At 38.8% G+C, this 17,950-nt stretch overlaps 3 protein-coding genes and 1 non-coding gene across 4 annotated transcripts; all 4 read right to left on the bottom strand.

Annotated features, from left to right (window-relative positions):
• Nucleotides 1-1,165: 1,165 nt before the first annotated feature.
• On the bottom strand, nucleotides 1,166-2,958 carry LOC101293695 (S-adenosylmethionine synthase 1-like). Its single transcript, XM_004302290.1, has 2 exons — nucleotides 2,869-2,958; nucleotides 1,166-2,623 (listed from the first exon to the last, which is right to left on the bottom strand). The coding sequence occupies exons 1-2, from the start codon at nucleotides 2,926-2,928 to the stop codon at nucleotides 1,454-1,456; spliced, it is 1,230 nt and encodes a 409-aa protein (XP_004302338.1). The 5' UTR covers nucleotides 2,929-2,958; the 3' UTR covers nucleotides 1,166-1,453.
• A 4,457-nt stretch (nucleotides 2,959-7,415) lies between these two features.
• TRNAF-GAA lies at nucleotides 7,416-7,488 on the bottom strand. The gene has a single exon. It is a non-coding gene; the product is annotated as a tRNA-Phe (tRNA).
• A 583-nt stretch (nucleotides 7,489-8,071) lies between these two features.
• On the bottom strand, nucleotides 8,072-12,513 carry LOC101293988. Its single transcript, XM_004302291.1, has 8 exons — nucleotides 12,297-12,513; nucleotides 11,654-11,838; nucleotides 10,932-11,234; nucleotides 10,358-10,566; nucleotides 10,227-10,275; nucleotides 10,040-10,129; nucleotides 9,843-9,905; nucleotides 8,072-9,655 (listed from the first exon to the last, which is right to left on the bottom strand). Exons 2-8 carry the CDS (start codon nucleotides 11,819-11,821, stop codon nucleotides 8,099-8,101), a joined length of 2,439 nt encoding a protein of 812 aa, XP_004302339.1. The 5' UTR covers nucleotides 11,822-11,838; nucleotides 12,297-12,513; the 3' UTR covers nucleotides 8,072-8,098.
• Nucleotides 12,514-15,774: 3,261 nt separating this feature from the next.
• Nucleotides 15,775-17,492, bottom strand: LOC101294277. Its single transcript, XM_004302292.1, has 5 exons — nucleotides 17,427-17,492; nucleotides 16,669-17,045; nucleotides 16,504-16,575; nucleotides 16,292-16,408; nucleotides 15,775-15,920 (listed from the first exon to the last, which is right to left on the bottom strand). Exons 2-5 carry the CDS (start codon nucleotides 17,011-17,013, stop codon nucleotides 15,843-15,845), a joined length of 612 nt encoding a protein of 203 aa, XP_004302340.1. The 5' UTR covers nucleotides 17,014-17,045; nucleotides 17,427-17,492; the 3' UTR covers nucleotides 15,775-15,842.
• Nucleotides 17,493-17,950: the final 458 nt, after the last annotated feature.

Raw genomic sequence — 17,950 nt, forward strand, 5'->3', positions numbered from 1 at the left:
AAAACCCAACCAGGTTTCGACGTCTGATTGGGAAATTGATCTATTTAACAATCACCAGGCCAGACATCACATTTGCCGTCAATACTCTCAGCCAATTCATGCAAGAACCAAAGCTACATCACTTTAAGGCAGCTCTTCGCCTTCTCCATTATCTAAAATCGGTCCCTGGCCAAGGATTATTCTTCTCATCACAAAATCATCTTCGGTTGATTGGTTATTGTGATGCGGATTGAGCTAGATGTCCATTGACACGTCGCTCAGTGACAGGATATTGTATTTTCCTTGGACAATCACTTGGCTCATGGAAAAGTAAGAAACAAGCAACAGTGTCTAGATCCTCAGCTGAAGCTGAATATCGTTCGATGGCAGCATCCTCTTGTGAGCTCTCTTGGCTTAGATACTTGTTGACAGATTTACGGGTGCTTCATCCTGAACCAGCATTACTCTTTTGCGACAATCAAGCTGCTTTACACATAGCAGCGAATCCAGTTTATCATGAGAGAACTAAACATATTGAGTTAGATTGTCACACTGTGCGTGAAAGAATTCAGAAGGGGGAAGTCAAAACAGCTTATGTGTCAACTGGAAATCAAATAGCCGATATGTTTACGAAGCCATTGCGAGCACCTGCTTTTCACACACATCTTGACAAGTTGGGCGTTCTTGATATCCACACTCCAACTCGAGGGGGAGTATTAAAGGAAGAAAATCAGGTTCAAATGATTATTTGTATCAATGGAATGATTTCAGCTATTAGAGTGATTGTTGGATCAAAATTCTATTTAGATAATTAGACTTGATACTTTCCTAGAATAGTTTCATTCTCATTGTATATATGTAAGAGTGCTGTATCTATTTTAGAGATCTATACACAAACCTTCATACTCATATTCTTATAGTTTAGAATGAAGTTATACTACTCTGTAAGAATGAACTGCAGTTTTATAAGAAAACAGAAGGGATCGGATGTTCTTATAAATGAGGGTGTGTCAATGCTCATTTTTGTAGATAGAGATGAAACAGGCTTTAATTTAGATGCCGAAAAGGACCATTTTCGCATCAGTTTCTACTTCCATATGGGGGTTGGTGTTTGTTTTAAAACAGCTTTGTTATCATATACTTCAAGAGTTCCCCAAACAACTGTATTAGTACATTGATATTGATTTTGATGTGGCCTTGCAGCTGATCCTTTCTAGCTTGTGCACAGAAATCAATTACAGTAATCAAGAGAGCGATTCTTTACATGTTTGATTCACCAAACTCAAAACTCCACTATTTTCTTCAATAGAATTCAACATGCCAAATGAAGCCGCTTGATAGAATAAAGAAAAAGCACACATGCACACAATCAAAAGCAAGCAATAGCAAGCCTCTTCTTGATTTGGAAGAAGCAAATCAATAATCAGCTGCTATTAAGTAGAGAGATCAGAATCACATCCTGTACTCTTTAAGGCTATTCCCACTTCAAGGTCTTCACCACTTCCCATGTAAAGTCAGGATCATCTCTACCAAAGTGTCCATAAGCAGCTGTCTTCAAATACCTTCCCCTCTTGAGGTCCAAGTTAATGGCAATCATTCCAGGCCTAAAATCAAAGGCCTCCTTCACTAACTTCAGAATCTCCTTGTCTGGAATCTTTCCAGTCTTATAAGTGTCAACAAACACTGATAGTGGCTCAGGTACACCAATTGCATATGAGACCTGCACTATGCACCTTCTAGCAAGGCCATTGGCTACAATGCTCTTAGCAGCCTGCCTAACAATGTATGCACCGCTCCTGTCTACCTTGGTAGGGTCCTTGCCGGAGAAGGCACCACCACCATGAGCTCCCCAACCACCATAGGTGTCGATGATGATCTTTCGGCCAGTTAGACCTGCATCACCGTGCGGTCCACCAATCACAAATCGACCTGAAGGGTTGAGATGGAAAATAGTCTTCTCATCTAGGTACTTCTCAGGAACAACTGGCTTAATGACATGTTTCTTGAGGTCAGCTGCAATTTCATCATTGGTAACAGTCTCATCATGCTGAGTAGAAATGAGAACCGTGTGGACACGGAGTGGAACCATAGCACCATGGTCATTGTAGTACTCCACAGTGACTTGAGTCTTGCCATCAGGTCTCAGCCAAGGGCAGGTGCCATTTTTTCGAACATCAGTGAGACGTGCACCAAGCTGTGTAGCAAGAACATGGCTGAGAGGCATAAGCTCAGGAGTCTCATCAGTGGCATAACCAAACATGTGACCCTGGTCTCCTGCACCAATTTCCTCGGGCCGCTTGGTGAGGTGGCCATGCACACCCTGAGCTATATCAGGGCTTTGTTGCTCAATGTTCACCAGGACCTTGCAGTTGTCAGCATCAAGGCCTACAGCATCCGAAACAAATCCAATGCTGCGGCAGGTGTCGCGCACTATCTTCTCATAGTCCACTTTGGCTTTGGTTGTGATCTCTCCGAAAACCATGACCATGTTGGTCTTGGTGCAAGTCTCACAGGCAACTTTGCTGTCAGGATCTTGTTCAAGGCAGGCATCAAGCACTGCATCGGAAATCTGATCACAGAGCTTATCAGGGTGTCCCTCATTCACAGACTCGGAGGTAAAGAGGAAGGTGTCCATTTTTAGAAGCTGCAATAGGACCAATATTTGGAATGAATAAGAACCTCAGCTTTTAATTAACCAGTAGCTAAGCAACATATTAAGTTATTAACAAGCAATATTACAAGTGTTGGAATAAGACATCAAGTCCATATCTAAGATTGCTTTACTTGGAGCATCTGAACATGGTATCTTAGCATAACTTTCACAAATTTATACCTTCCAAAAGTAACTATACTAAAGGAAAGGGAAACAGGCAACCTTCTACCACCCACCATTAAAGAACAAATCCGATAAAATCTAACAGAAGGAGAATCAGCCCTGTTAAACATCATGTAGAAATGGCCTAAAGTCCTAAACTCCTGACTTAACTTTTGAGAACATATATGAAAGTAAAACTCTTCAAGATCAAGCAATCAGAGGAACATCACTGCAAGCAAGTACAACATTTTGGTGCCCAATTAAGAAATCCAATAAAACACTATTCCATATGACTTTAAGGCAAAGAAACAAAAGCTAGAAGTCAGACAAGCCCAGAGTTGGGTGCCAAAGACATGAACTTTTGACTCATTTCTGTAACAGTACTCAGGAAACAAAACAGTCAATTGATCAAAACTAATTGTGAGGCAATTACAACCAACAAACAACTCAAGAAAGCCAGGAAATTACATGTTTACAATCAAAAGACTAATTGAACTCCATATGAAGACCCCCTAATGATAGTTCAGTCATACAAAAACCCAAAGAATCAGACACGAGCCCAGAAGCAAAGAAAAAATCTCGAAGTTGAGTACAAAACCAAGTGAATTGCAGCAATCATCTTAAAAGTAAGAGAAAAAAGAAAGCAAAAGGCCTTAGCATGAAATATAATATATGCTTCGTACTCACTGCTTACTTGATAAGCAAGAATCCTGAGCTGCCTATATTCTGGGTGCCAAAGCTGGAATCTTAGGCTCTCTCACACAGAAACTCTAGCTCAGGGCTTTGTATTTATAGAGGGAACTTCATGAAGGTTATTGGTGCATGTGTTTCATGAAGTTTCTTGGCCATTGGATGAAATGAACAGACGACTTAGATTGAACGGAGTCGGTGGACTAAAGCGACTGACCCTCCGATTTGGTTAATTTTGAGGTTTTGTCCATGGAGGTTTGTATATATTTGCAGTCACTTTTTTGTCTACGTACCTACTTGAGATTCCATTATGTCGATCAAATAACTTTGAGATTCCATTATGTCGATCAAAAAACTATGAGATTCCATTACGCCTACTTTTGCTTTTTCAACCACTACCTATGTTTTAGGATCGACCAGAAACAGGCACAGTTCTTCATTTAGAGATACATCTCGAATATTTGATTTCGAGAAAACATCTACAATTGTTCATAGTGTTTTTTCTCAAGAACCCGCTGCAAGCCTGGAAGGAATCTAAAGTTTACTCGTCGTGAAATATGGTTGTTTCTCCCTACATATCTCTTGAATCTGCACAAACTTGGGTGTTGGGAGTTGGTGAAGTTTATATTTCCAAGTCGACCAACTCCATGATGTAGTCACACACGATCATGACATGATGATCAATAATTAAAGTTCACATTAACTAGATCTCTATTTGGCTTGGCACTTCATGCATCATGCATATCTGTAAATTGATATTTTAAACTCTAATGTCCTCATACTAGCCAAAAACTTGCCTTAATTTTGTTCATTAGATGAAAGATTACCATCACCATGATATATAATCATACTTTGCTTTCTATCTCTTTCAGGTGGTAAGGGATTTTATATATATAAAGTTCAACACATGCAAACTGCGCTGAAACACATTGTAATTATTACTTGGTCTGACCGACGTCCTTAGATTTTTGATTATCACTAAAACAAATATAATCAGAAAAGGGTGAATCTGAATCATATATTATTAAGATCCTGGTGATGGGTAGGCCTCGTTAGAACTCATAATTCATCAAAGTATTGGATTCCACGTTGTTTGCACATCATGCAAATGGCCTCCACCTAACGTCTTTTGAATTTACACAGTAATTAAGCAAGGAAAAAGATAGGTATAAGGGATATAATGTTAAGTTGTTGGATTATGGTTGGTCTAATTTGAGTTGATTTAGAGAACATATATATATATATGTATAACTTCTTAAATCCTGCCGTATGATGTCACAGAGCAGTCCCATATATGTCACATAGCATTATAGAAAGTTTAGAAACTTTACCTTTAATCATTTTATAGGAAAGTTTAACATTCTTTTTAGAAAGAAAAAAAATCATAAATGATCACTGACTTTTGATCCATTAATCAGTTTACTCACTCACATTTCAAAAATGTCACTTAACTCACTCACTTTTGATTATATCTCTCACTTAACTCACTGCCGTTAAACTTACCGTTAGGAACTGTTAACATCGAAGGTATATTTGTCTAATCACGTAAAATATTTCTAACTTATTTTTAAATTTATTTCTAAAGTTATTAGATCATTTTCCAATTTTTTCTTGAAATTTCTATGAAAAAGAGTAACTTTAAAAAATCTGAAATTATTTTGAAAAAATATATTATTTGTAGTTCTTTTTTTTCTGGTACAAATTATTTGTAGTTCTTTTCATCATAAAAAAGAAATTAACTTAAAAATTAATGCATATTTACCTTAATTATTTGAAAGTTATTAAATTATGGGACAATGCCTACTAGCCTTAAATTTAAGATTTTTCTTCCCACTAACAAAATCAGATTTTTAAATTCCGACGAGTTAACTTACACAACAAAAAGACAAGTATGCCCTTAATGAATTAATAAACTATAACAGAACATTATAAAAGTCTAGTATGAAATAAAGATTTTTATGACCGGATTCCCAAGGCGGGCGACTGTTGACCAAACTCCGACAACCGTTGATCGGACTCCGACAACCGTTTACATGATTCCGACGACCGTTGACTGGAGTCCGACAATATGATGTCTACTGGGGGTAGTAGGAGGGTCTACTGACAAAATGATGTCTACATGGGACAGTAGAAGGGTCTATTAGGGACAGTAGGGGATCATGAGGGTCTACTGAAGGGCAGTAGGGGTTTACTAAATGCAATAGAAGGGTCAGGAGGGTCAACTGGCTGATGGACATAAAAAATAGCATCACCGAACATAGAACCCAATGCACAATTAGCAGAGGATTGTTTGCAAGGTACATCCATCTATTCTACCAATACATATACTTGCAAAGCACATATCATTCAACCCTGAACTAGAACACTACAAACATTCAAATGCTCACCACTGTGGACTTGGCACCAAACTCATATCCTAAAGCTTCAAACTACGAAATATGAATAGCAAGCTCCCTAAAGTTCACGAAAATTGCAAACTGAACATAAAGCATCTGGTCTATCACACCCAACAACATCAACAACTTGAACAAAGATAAGACATTAACAATAATTTAATTGAGGTATTAGTCTACTACCACCATAGAAAGCGACGTCACTTCTCTAATAACCATGAATGAATTAGTATTTAATTTGGTCATAATCACAACTCCACAAGACCTCGACCTCACCAAACACTGCTTCAACTATTTTCTGAACAGAATTCTTCACGCTTGAACTTAAATCCGGCGATCGGTGCCGAGATTGAAGATGAAGCAAGAAGAGGAAGAGGAGTGACCTTGCTCATGGGGACCTAATCTTTATTTACAATTCCTCAAAACCAAAGAAAAAAAAATCTCAACTGACCGCCGAAAAGCTGACGATCTCAACGGCAGACTTGGAGACGATCTCAATGCAGAGGACTTTGAGGCAGATCCACCACCGCTGAAAAGCTGACGATTAGATCCACCACCGTTGTCAGATTCATACCGGTGTTAGGGCACTGAGGACGATCTCGACGCAGATCCAAGAGTGGTAAAGTCGATGTGATTTATGGCGAAGGTTGGGGAGTGGAGGGAGGAGCCGTTGAGGCGGGGTTGACGGCGAGGGTTGGGGAGTGGAGAGAGGAGTCGTTGAGAGGTGGTGGCGGTGGAGGAGATATGGAGGGAGAGCCGGTGAGGGAGGTGCGGTGGTGAATTCGCTTCCGGAAGGAGGCACTGGCGAAGCACAAGCACGGGCTCTCTCTCCCTCTCTCGAGAAGATCTGAAAATGGGAGAAACAGACGAGAGATAGAGATAGGGGTAGTTTGGTAAGGAAAAAACACAAAAAGTTAAAAATTTGTTAGTGGGAATATATCTCTAAGAGCATTAGGTTTGATGGGAATTTTAGAATCTTATTTTGTTAGTGGGAAAAAAATCATAATATTTAGGACTAGTGGGAATTTTCTCTTAAATTATTTTCAACTTAAAAAAAAAAAAAAAAAATACTGGAATTTCTTTTTCTTTTTGAAAGAAAATTCTGAAATTTCTATACAAAAAAATGTTTTAGAATTAAAATCTAATGAGGAAACAACATTGTTTATTTTTTCCTAAAAATAAAAAAACTAATTGGAAATTATTTTTTGGTGGTTAAACAAATATACCCTCGATGTTAACAGCTACTAACCGGTTGGTTTAACGACAATGAGTAAGTGAGAGAGATGATTAAAAGTGAGTGAGTTAAATGACATTTTTAAAATGTGAGTGAGTAAACTGATTAATGAGTCAAAAATCAATGACTGTTTGTAATATTTTGTCTTCTTTTTAACTTATACATGAATTTGACCATATGTTTCATGACGTTTAGCCTCTAAATTATGGGAAGAGGGTTTGTCGAGATTCTGGTTCTCACTTTTGCCAGGGAAAGAGCAAAAAAAACAAATAAAACAAAAAATTAAAAAGAAAAAAAACACATATGCGGTGAAGGTGGATCGAACACCTGACCTTCAGATCTTCAGTCTGACGCTCTCCCAACTGAGCTATCCCCGCATGTTTGTATATTAAACACAAATATCTTACTAAATTAGCAAAAAACCATGCAAATCGGCCCACCAACGCCCCCAGGACCAGCCTTACCGGAGCTAGCTCAGAGATCGGCATGGTTATCTCCCCCTGTCTACATCTATCCCGAAATATCGGTTGGCTACGAGCCTCCACTTCTACCACACCTTTCTTCCATTTAGGATGGTCGAGGACTTCTGCCTAAGAAATATCCCATATGACAATCCATTTTTCCAAGGAAGCACTCCCAAATGCTCCCAAAATACTAATCAATCACTAGTATAGTCCATAAACTAGTGATATGAAACTTGTTTATAGAATGAAACATGTTTGCAAAAACGTTTTTCATAGACTTTCTAGTTACTGCTGGATGATAAGCTTGGGTAAGAAAACATCAGAAACCAATCAAATCCCGCCCTTATGGGAGAAAGATAGTCTAAAGATACTCGTTCAATTGACTAGCTACTGCAAGTTTTTTTCTTACTGCTGCAGAAAACATACAAAACATGGATCACACGGACATAATAACAATCATACAAAAGAAATGGTCCATCTGGTGCCAACCCTCTTAGTACTAACTAGCAGTTGTGCACTAAGATCAGACAACTCCACGTTTCAGACGGTTTCTCATGGTCATGTTCACGAGTCTACGGCCACCTCCGTTTTGCCAAACACCGCGAACTGGCAACCCTTCAGGGGGATCCTTGTCTCTATCTGTTTTTTCTTCAATCAGGTCAGGACCGATTTCAGCATCACCAAGTTCTGCTAGTGCTACAGCATTATCACCGAGGCGATTTCTAAGAAACTTGGGAACCTTCTTTTGTTGCTTATTAGCTGATTTCTTTGAGCTGCCACCAGCCGACGGAGATCCATTCTGACCTATCGGCATATGATTTCCAGAATCCAGGTTGATCTGTTCATCCTCAAGTGCTATCTTCAACTTTCCTTTGCTAGAGTGACGATCATTCTTCAATACGACTGCTGCATCTTCAACAGGAGGTTTACAATTCAACTTCAAAGCATCTTTCGAACTAGTGGTTCCATTATCTACACATTTTTCCTTGCCTTTCTTGGAACTGCTCTTTGACTTGCCATGAGAACCGCTGCTCTTCATGTTGAAATTGTAAGTCTCAACAAGCTCTCTTTGCTTCTCAGCATCAGGACACAGTTGAGCTAGCTCAAGAACCAAGTGTGACAGGCCAAACTGGTCCACACAGGCCAGATATTCCCCCGTGTTGATTAAATCCTTGCGGTACTTTCCAGATAATTTTTTGAATGTGGTGAATTTGTTCTCATCAAACTCTAAAGCATCACGGATTTTTTCTACAAGGGACTTGTTGGCAGTCTGAACATCTCCAACCTTGGGTAATATTGTCCTACTACTTGCAGGTTCTCTACTAGTTTGAGTAGCTGATACAGAAGGACAATCAGAGTCTACAGATCCTCTCTCAACAAGGTTTGGAGCTGAAGTAGAGTGGCCCACCCTACTAGTTCTAGGTGACTTCCCTGTGCTAAGAAAATTCGATGATACAAAACCGTTAGCTGCAGCTTGTCTCTCTGGACCAGGACTTGCATATCCGGAAGGCATAGTCCTATTAATCGTTGAAGTATTACTCTGGGAAAATACAGGAGAAGTAGATGATGATAACTGGTGAGAACTACTGGCAGATGATTTAGGTTGACGTCTTGCTGTTGGCCAAGCTGAAGAAGAATTGAGGACATTTACGGTATTAAGGCGACGAACGCGAGAAGCCATTGTGCTACCATCCATATGTTCAGAACCATTTCTAAATTTCTGTTGCCTGCTACTTTGAGCCAGAGGAAGTGGAGGGAAGGCTGATTCTTCTGCCAGTACATTACGTGAATTTTCTCGTAAAGCATTAGAGCATCTTACAGATGACTCAGTTTCTGTAGCAGCTAATGACTCAAAACGGCTAGCAATAATCCCAGAGTCACTTGCTCCTCGACGATCAAAAACTGCTTGGACAGTAGAGGATGTATTACGTAACCTTTCTGCATTGGCTGTATCAGCACTAGCTTGAACAGTCAGGGAAAGTTGATTATCTTCAGCATCAACATCAGAACCATGTCGTCCAGCATGCAGTCCATGATGATTCTCCTCATTACTTCTCCTACACTGGAAGCTTACTGGTATCTGGTTTAGACAAAAAAAAAAATGATTGCATTGGCACACCTTATATGAGTGAAACTGTGAAACTTTGAGGATGCAGTTGATGCAGAACATGGCTACAAAATACCTAAGCTGTAGCAGACAAGAGAATACAGGTAAAAGTGAAAAAGAATCTATCAGCTAAGACTGAAATAAGTTATATCATACAAACCTGAAGAGCAGCACTACGCCGGGAGCGAGACATGTTCCCTCCATGTTCTTTGGCATTATGCCTCTGCAGATATAAACTGAAGTCAGAGCACCCTCAACATAACAAGTAAAACACAATTGTGTTTACGTCATGTTTTAAAAGTTCAAATTTTAACAGCAGAAAAGAAGGCAAGCAAAGACCAAGTTCTAAAGTGTCACCTTCATTTCAGATTCAGTTGCAAAAACAACAAACTTTTTTGTTAGGCAGGCATCATCCTTGCATAAGAAGTGCACTTGTTGAAAATGAATCTGTAAAGTAGACTTTATGTCAACTACTGAGCAAAACTAGAGTATAGAAATGTACTTGCAACATGTTATTTTAGTGGTCAGAGTTATGAATACTGACCTCCAAGTTGTCATAGTTACTGTAGTATTTATACTGTCCTGGACACTGCCTGCATCAAAGAACATAGAAAGTGTCAGTTTGATAATGGTATAAAAATAGACACTTTCCTTCTCATAAACAAAGCAGCTTACCTTTGGCATATATGACAAGTAAAATGCTCGGTGGACATATGCATGTAGTGCTCATTATCTCCGTAAAATGGATTTTTGCAAAACTCACACATAGGGTGTCCATTAAACCCACCTCTTTCACTCTCACTGCCATCTACCTCTGAATCACCTGTCTCTGTATGCCGATCCAATTGTGCTTTAGTATATAACTTTTGCTCACAGATAAATATCTGTATTACAACTTAACGTTAGAGACATCAGGGTGCAAAATTTAAAAGAATAAAAGAAGAATATTGGCAAGATATCAAACTAAGTATAAACTCTTCATAACAAGATAGACATATCACAACATTATGATGATATCTCATGTCTTAAAGCAATATCAACCTGAGTATAACCCTCCAAAACAAGATAGATATCTGACAATATAGATGATATATCATGCCTAAAGCAATATACATGTTAAATGATAATGATCAGAAGCAGAATTGCTTATCCAGAGAGCCAGAGTAATTCTGAAAAGATCTATTATGAGGTACCACATAATGTGATGAAAAAATATGTATCATACAAAGTTTCATTTAATAAGTCTCACCTTCCTTCCCTCCAGGCACAGACTGCACATGAACAGCCTATGCCGATGAAACAAATGATTTTTCAGCTGCTCAACATTTTTAAATTCCCCTTTTTTCTTCGACCTTTCACTCCTTTGTTCATTAATCTTATTACAAAAACTACATGATAGCCTGCACATGGCCTTTATCATCTTGTAATGATCAATATCATCAAAATAGGCTTGTGTTCCTTCATGGTACCAGTATGGTCCAAGTTGACCCTCCATTAGAGGCGCTGGCAAAGCAGAAAAGTCACTGATCATCCTTGTATAGTCGCCTAACGCCTGGATACATAAAACAGGAAGAGAAGAAACCATGTAAGAGCAACTAGACACATCCCACATATGTACATTACATGCAAAATAAAAGAACAGTACTCAACTGTCGATCTAGCAATAACTTCACATCATTAATAAACATCTATTCTTTATTTCTTATATGCACACTATATAAATACTAGAATAGTACTCATCTGCTTAAGTATCCTCCACTACCAAAACATGGAGACCGGGATTAATCATGGAATACAATTATACTTAAACTACAGGAACCATTTATGAAATTGAATTGATTGGATCCAACAAGATAGTATGTTATAAACCTGGAAAGTACATTATACTTGTTTGGCATTGTAAACCTACATTGCTACCAAACCAAAAACCATAATGCGCAGTTTACTATGTACGCAGTTATGATGCCTGACCTTGGTCACAAAGATGGTCTTAGATTCACTCTTGCAGATACAGCAATGGGAATCTCCACAGATGAAACGGAGGCGAACAATGCAGGTGGAGCAGACCTCCCGATGGCCACATGGACCATAGGCGACCCATTGAAGTGTCTCAGCACAGACAGCACAGCTATCATCCATTGTTTTTCTTCTCTTCTCTGCCAAATAACATGTATCAGTTTCAATAATGTCGTAACAATAACCAGACAGTAAACACCAAAAAGCGGCAACCTATACCATTTAAACTACGGTCTAAATCTCAACCGAAACACTTCCAATCCTTCACAATTATCCATATCCTCCTAAGCCTATGCATTTGATTGTAAATGAGCTAAAACCCAATCTCATTAAAACCACATTGTTGGACACCTGTATCACAAATTGATTATCTCCCATGCATAAAAACAGTAATGCATTTCTATACAAACATAACAAATCAAAATCCCACTAATCCCAAAACCCCTAATAAAGTATTCACAAAACACCCAAAACCACATTTCCAATTCCAAGCAAAACCCAGAAAAATTCCAACTCTTTCAAACATACCCAGATCACAAACAACATAAAAATCCAAACTTTCCAAGTAATTCACAGAGATTGATGCAGAAAAACCCACCTCAGGACCCCCTCTGTTGACTCTTTGAGAACAGACCCACGATTTGTGAGAGGTAAATTGGGATCACTGTTCACTTTACCGAAGCAAAAAATCACAGAAGAATTTGAATCCCAGTGAAATTGGAGCGAAGTTTTCTCAGTAAACAAACAGATCCATGTGATTTTCTCTCTTGGACTCTCTCTCTCCCTCCGATACAAATTAATTTGGGTTTGGAATCAAAGGGCCACTGGTCTAAAATGACGTCGTATAGGGTTTTCGTTTGGGGTGAAACGGCGTCGTTGGGGCGTGTGACGTTTGGTATTTAAACTCCTTTTATGCGCCTTATCAATTTGTTTTTCCCTCTAAAAACGGATTTTTTCCTTTCATATTATAATTTTTTTTTTCAAAAACTTTTACATTGTGATCTATGATCATTTCATGACTTTATAAGGGTTGTCAAGATTAAAAAAAAAAATGTATATCTCTACAACGTTTTATTTTGTTTTCGTTAACTGTTGTATATATAACTTTTTGTGAAATCGATACTTATTAATAGAAATGATGATATCCTATCTCTCATCTTGAGATCTCAAAAGCTTATATTAGAGGAAGTCTTCAGAAAGGTCATTTGCCATTACTAGGTCGTCAAGGCTAGGGCTCGAGGCATGTGGTGTATCGTTTAGGACCGAATTTTTGTTGTTGCCACAGGCTCACAATCGCGAGTATCCTAAGCCTTAAACGATTAAAACAGGAGCATTGTGTCATACTATACATGCTCTCAAGGCTTGAGACATTGCTCATCATATATTGTACGTGTGATTGAGACTTGAGAACGTTGGCCATGTGAAATCCTGAGGAAGCACCTTCAATGAACCATAGTACACAAGCTTTGAACTCCTTAAAAGCCACTTGATTGCTTCATTTACAGTCTCTGAAGCTGGTTGGTGACCAAACTCATTAGTGTTATGAAGGTAGACATAAATTGGTGTTCACTAGCCTAGTATTAGGCTAACATAATTATACTTTAGATCTTCATTAATTAGTTAATAATGACCAAGTGACCATCCAAACATCTAGACTCATATGTTACTTGTTACTGATTGACTCATTGGGAGTCACTGCTCTCTTGCTGTAAGGGATTTGATTTGTTAACTGGGATATTGGAAAGCTGCACTCTCCATGAGGCTAGGGTATCTTGATGAAGCTAATTTTGGATTTGTCTTCATCAACCTCTAGTTAACAAGTTAGATGTATGATGTACTGGTTTTAGCTTATTAAAGTTGAGTTCTTTGAACATCATCAGATAGAAGATCTCTCATAACATAATGGACAATTAATGGTCGATTATCATACTGATCGAGAGGTTAAGCAGCTCAATGCAAACTTTTCTCTGCAACTGCGCATGCTAGTCTTTTAGAATTTTCAACAAGATCATGATGCTTAATTTTCAAAACAAAATGTGAGAGCGAGAGAGAGAGAGATCACCAAATATCATTTTTATTAATAAATGAAACATAACATCGCTCAAGTACTGGCTAGTAGCTAGCTGCACTTGTAGAAGAAGAGCAATTAGTACTTTTCTAGATCCAACGAGACATAAAACCCTAAACACGGACTGATGAAACAGACACCAACTGAGATCGAGCACGTACCAACTATATAGCTAGAAACCCTCACAACTAAACCAAACACAGAACCATAACTAAACACTCCAAGTAACACTACTACACCAGTACCAAACCCAAGATCCTCCTCCATATCCAGCAAGCAATCAGTTATGTGGTATCATTGGAACTGAACCAGTACCAATTATAGGGCCACCAGAACCAATACCTCCACCAGGAATAGTGGGAAGACCACCGGCAGTAGGGATACATCCACCAGGGATTGTGCAGACGCCTGATGGGCTGAACCCAATTCCAGAGACCATGCCTGGACCTGAGCCTGGGAAGAAAGCACCTCCAGCTCCTCCATAGAAGTTTTGGGGGTGCTCAACTTGCTCCTTGGTCTTCATCACTCTTGCTTCAACACTCAAAGCCAGAGCCACCGCAACAATGGTCAGGATCATCAGCAGGACCTTACTCACTCTCTTCATCTTCAAACACTCAGATCTCTTTTACCAATGACAAAGCTAGCTCTCACAGAACTCTTTGTTAATACAAGGAAGAGATGCCTACCCATGTTGCCCAAGTGCCCCTTCTTATAGTGCAAAGGGTTTCCGTTTCAGGAAAGACTTACTAGTTACTACTTACTAAGACTTGAGCGTTTGGCTTAGCATAGAGGGAGGGTTTCAATTCCTTGCTATATATGGAACCAACTAATAAATTGAAGCGCATTCAAACACAAAACCAAGCTTATCAACTGACATTAGAATTACAGTACTACAATTTACATATATGACCCTGTACTTGCAATTTACAGGATGTAAATTTGTAATATCAACTTGTCTATACCTGAGTTTTCACTATCTAAAGTTGAGAACGCATGCAAGAATAACAAAGATTAACTATAACATAATGATGCTAAGTTGCTAACCAGGATGTAGTAAAAAGGGTAAGGTGTTGGGCCAACTAACAGCATTTACATCTAAAGACCGGCCGTCATCAATTCGCCAATTCATCGTATTAAACTTCTGTTACTATGGTAGATTTGGGAATAGTAATGTCTTTTTTACTTTGACAGTTGAAATTGCCAAAGTCACCATCCCTGTAGTAAAAAGGGAGTTGGGGAACTGGTGTAGAATTTATGAGGGTTATACCTAACAAAAATTGGAAGGGCTAAACTGCTAAAGCAATGGCCCTTAAATCCCAGGACACTGACCTTTACCCTTCACTTTATTATTTTCCATTACCGTCCGGTCCGTGCTAAGTCATATTACTGGCTACTGATACATTTCTATATATACAAGGATTTGACCAGCAGAGTTTAGCTGGTTTGTTGCAGAAATTAAATTCATCACCATTATACTGGTACTGATTTCAATTTTAAAGAGAAAGGAAAACAGATAGCTGTGACTTAGCCTCCTGCATGCCAGTTCGATTCTAATAAGATTTCAACATGCAATCAAGTATATAAGATAAGGAGTGTGAATTAGAAAAGAAGTTGGCCGGGGGCTTTGGTACATTTTTGCTACCTACAATTACAGTTTGACAACTTACCACTGTGTGCGTTTTTGTTGGCCTTGAAAACATAATTAGGCTTTGACAATCATCAGTTACCTATCAGTAATTTTACCCCAAACAGATTCCAGAACGGTTTTGAAAACAAGTGGATCACAAACAGGCGTACAAAGAAGGATGTTAATTACTTAAGTGACTAGCTAAGAAGTAAGAACTGAAGCATGCACCTAGTTTTTGCTGAATCGATCGAATCTTGAATTCATTTTATCTCCATCGATTCATACATACGTACATATTTCCAGATACTAATATATGTTCATAACAAATCCATGAAACCATCAAGATCCAAATCCATAATCAACCATCAAGTACAACAAAAGTACTTAATTATTCATTTCTAGACCAAACACAGACAAACCAAGGTTTTCATGCATCCGCGAATGCATGTTCATTTTGGCGTAGAGCTGTCCCCCAGTGATATCTTTCCCTTTGCCCTACCAGTCTGAGCTGCGCTGCCTGCGCACATCTACAGTAATCGTATTCCAGAATGTTAGTTTCACAAAGAGTGATTAAGAAAGTTGCATAAAATTAAACATGGGGAAGATCAGAAGCTTCTCAGTTTTGATTTTGACTCTCCCTTAGGAACTAGATTCATATTCCACTTATTCAACATGTTTTACGTACCATCAATGATTTTCTCTGCATCCATGTACCAATCGATCGGTTCTTAATTCACAAACAGATAAAAAATTTAACCTCATTTTTTTCTTATGACATATGCTGCTGATTATGAGTAGAAACAGTTCACATGTGAGACGAAGGGAGGATAAGCAATTTGAAAATTATTACTCATAAAAAGGAATTTCGACTGTATGCATGCATGAACATAAGATGTACCTGTTCAGAGCGTTGTGGAAACAACGACAAAGTTGGTCGAGAATTCTTCTGCAACTGTGGATAGCCATCTTGGATGGAATCCCTCACAAAAAAAGTTCCACCAGTTGCATTTGGGACCTGTAATTCATCAATGTAAATAAGTACTTACTTGATTGCATGAGGTGTTGGTATGGTGAATTAGTCTTTGTAAAAAGTAGAATAAGATGACATACCAGTTCAGATTGTTGGGCAGATATCATTGTTGGTTGAAAATTCCACTGCACCTTGTTTCCATTAGTTGCAGCCTGAGACAGTTTATATAAAAGTTAACATATGCATCAACACACATCAAGTGAATGAAATATAAATCATGCATATAATGAACTCTTGTATGATACCTTGGAAGATGGCTCTGCATTACCACCATGGGACTTCAGAGAGCGGATTAGGGTATAAGCATATATCAGCTTATCAATCTCAGCGATTTGCCATTGTTCCCCACCTTTTGGCATCGAAGGTATGAAAAGCCCAACGGTCTCTCTGAGGCATGTGCCTGTTGCATTTGATTCAGACGACTGCATATCATCCATCAGTTCATTGATTAAATTGTGTACCGTGTATCTGCAACCCGGATAAAATGGAACCTGAGCTTCTTCCACAAGTTTGATCAGCTCCGGGGTTAGTTGATTTAACCCTGCTGGGGGTTCAGTTGTTCGTTCACGAATCGCAGCACATTTTTCCATCTTTTCACAAATTTATGGGGAAGTTGATCTATCTGAGTTTACATGAAAGAACGGATCAATAGTATACGTAAGTCATACAGGATGTTCAAGTTACCAGCTGTAATCTACTTATTTGATCTTCCACATAAACATATATAATGTCTCCAAAATGAGATCCATCTTCAAACAACAGTTCTCATAAACTCACTACATTAGTTTAAGTGAAATATGGATTATTAGAGCCGTACGTAGAGGTAGGCTCCTCTTGATCTGAACATATCAGCACTACTAGCTGCTTTTAGTTTGTAAAGTTTCAAGTGCTTACATATATATTTCACAACTAATCAGACATATAAACCATGCACGCTCAAAGGGAAAATAAGAATCGTAGATGAATCTAAAAGAGAAACAAATGACAGTAATGAACAACTTACTGAACCAATAGGGGCAGAGAGCTCTCTTCTTCGATCGCCAACGAGGGGGAGTGAGCTAGCTAGGGTGAGTGTGGTTTACTTAAGAAGCCACCACCACCACGCAGGGTTTCGTACGAACGTACTGTTCAGCGCGCACTACACCCAAGAGAGTTGATGAGAGTTTTCTGGAAGTGAGAACGTCGAAAAGAGGCCGATTTCGTACGAATTGATGCAAGATCGACAACGCATCATCGAAAAGATAGCTAGCCCTACAATTTTCTGTTGGAAAGCAAAGCAGACGTATTGAACAGCTAGAAGTCTGCAAAGTTACTGTTTCCTTTTGATTAGACAATACATGCCAAAGCGCTACGACAACACACAGTACCGCATGCGCATGTGAAAGTTATGACACACCAATAAGTAGCTAGTATTCATCTGAGTACCTTGATTACGAATTTACGATTAGGTCAGCTAGAGTGGACTTATATTTGCATGGTTTTTAGGGTTGATTATGATCCATCTGAGTACCTGTTCTTAACTGGCGG

Source organism: Fragaria vesca, linkage group LG6, assembly GCF_000184155.1.
Source record: "Fragaria vesca subsp. vesca linkage group LG6, FraVesHawaii_1.0, whole genome shotgun sequence".
Classification (NCBI taxonomy): Eukaryota; Viridiplantae; Streptophyta; class Magnoliopsida; order Rosales; family Rosaceae; genus Fragaria; species Fragaria vesca.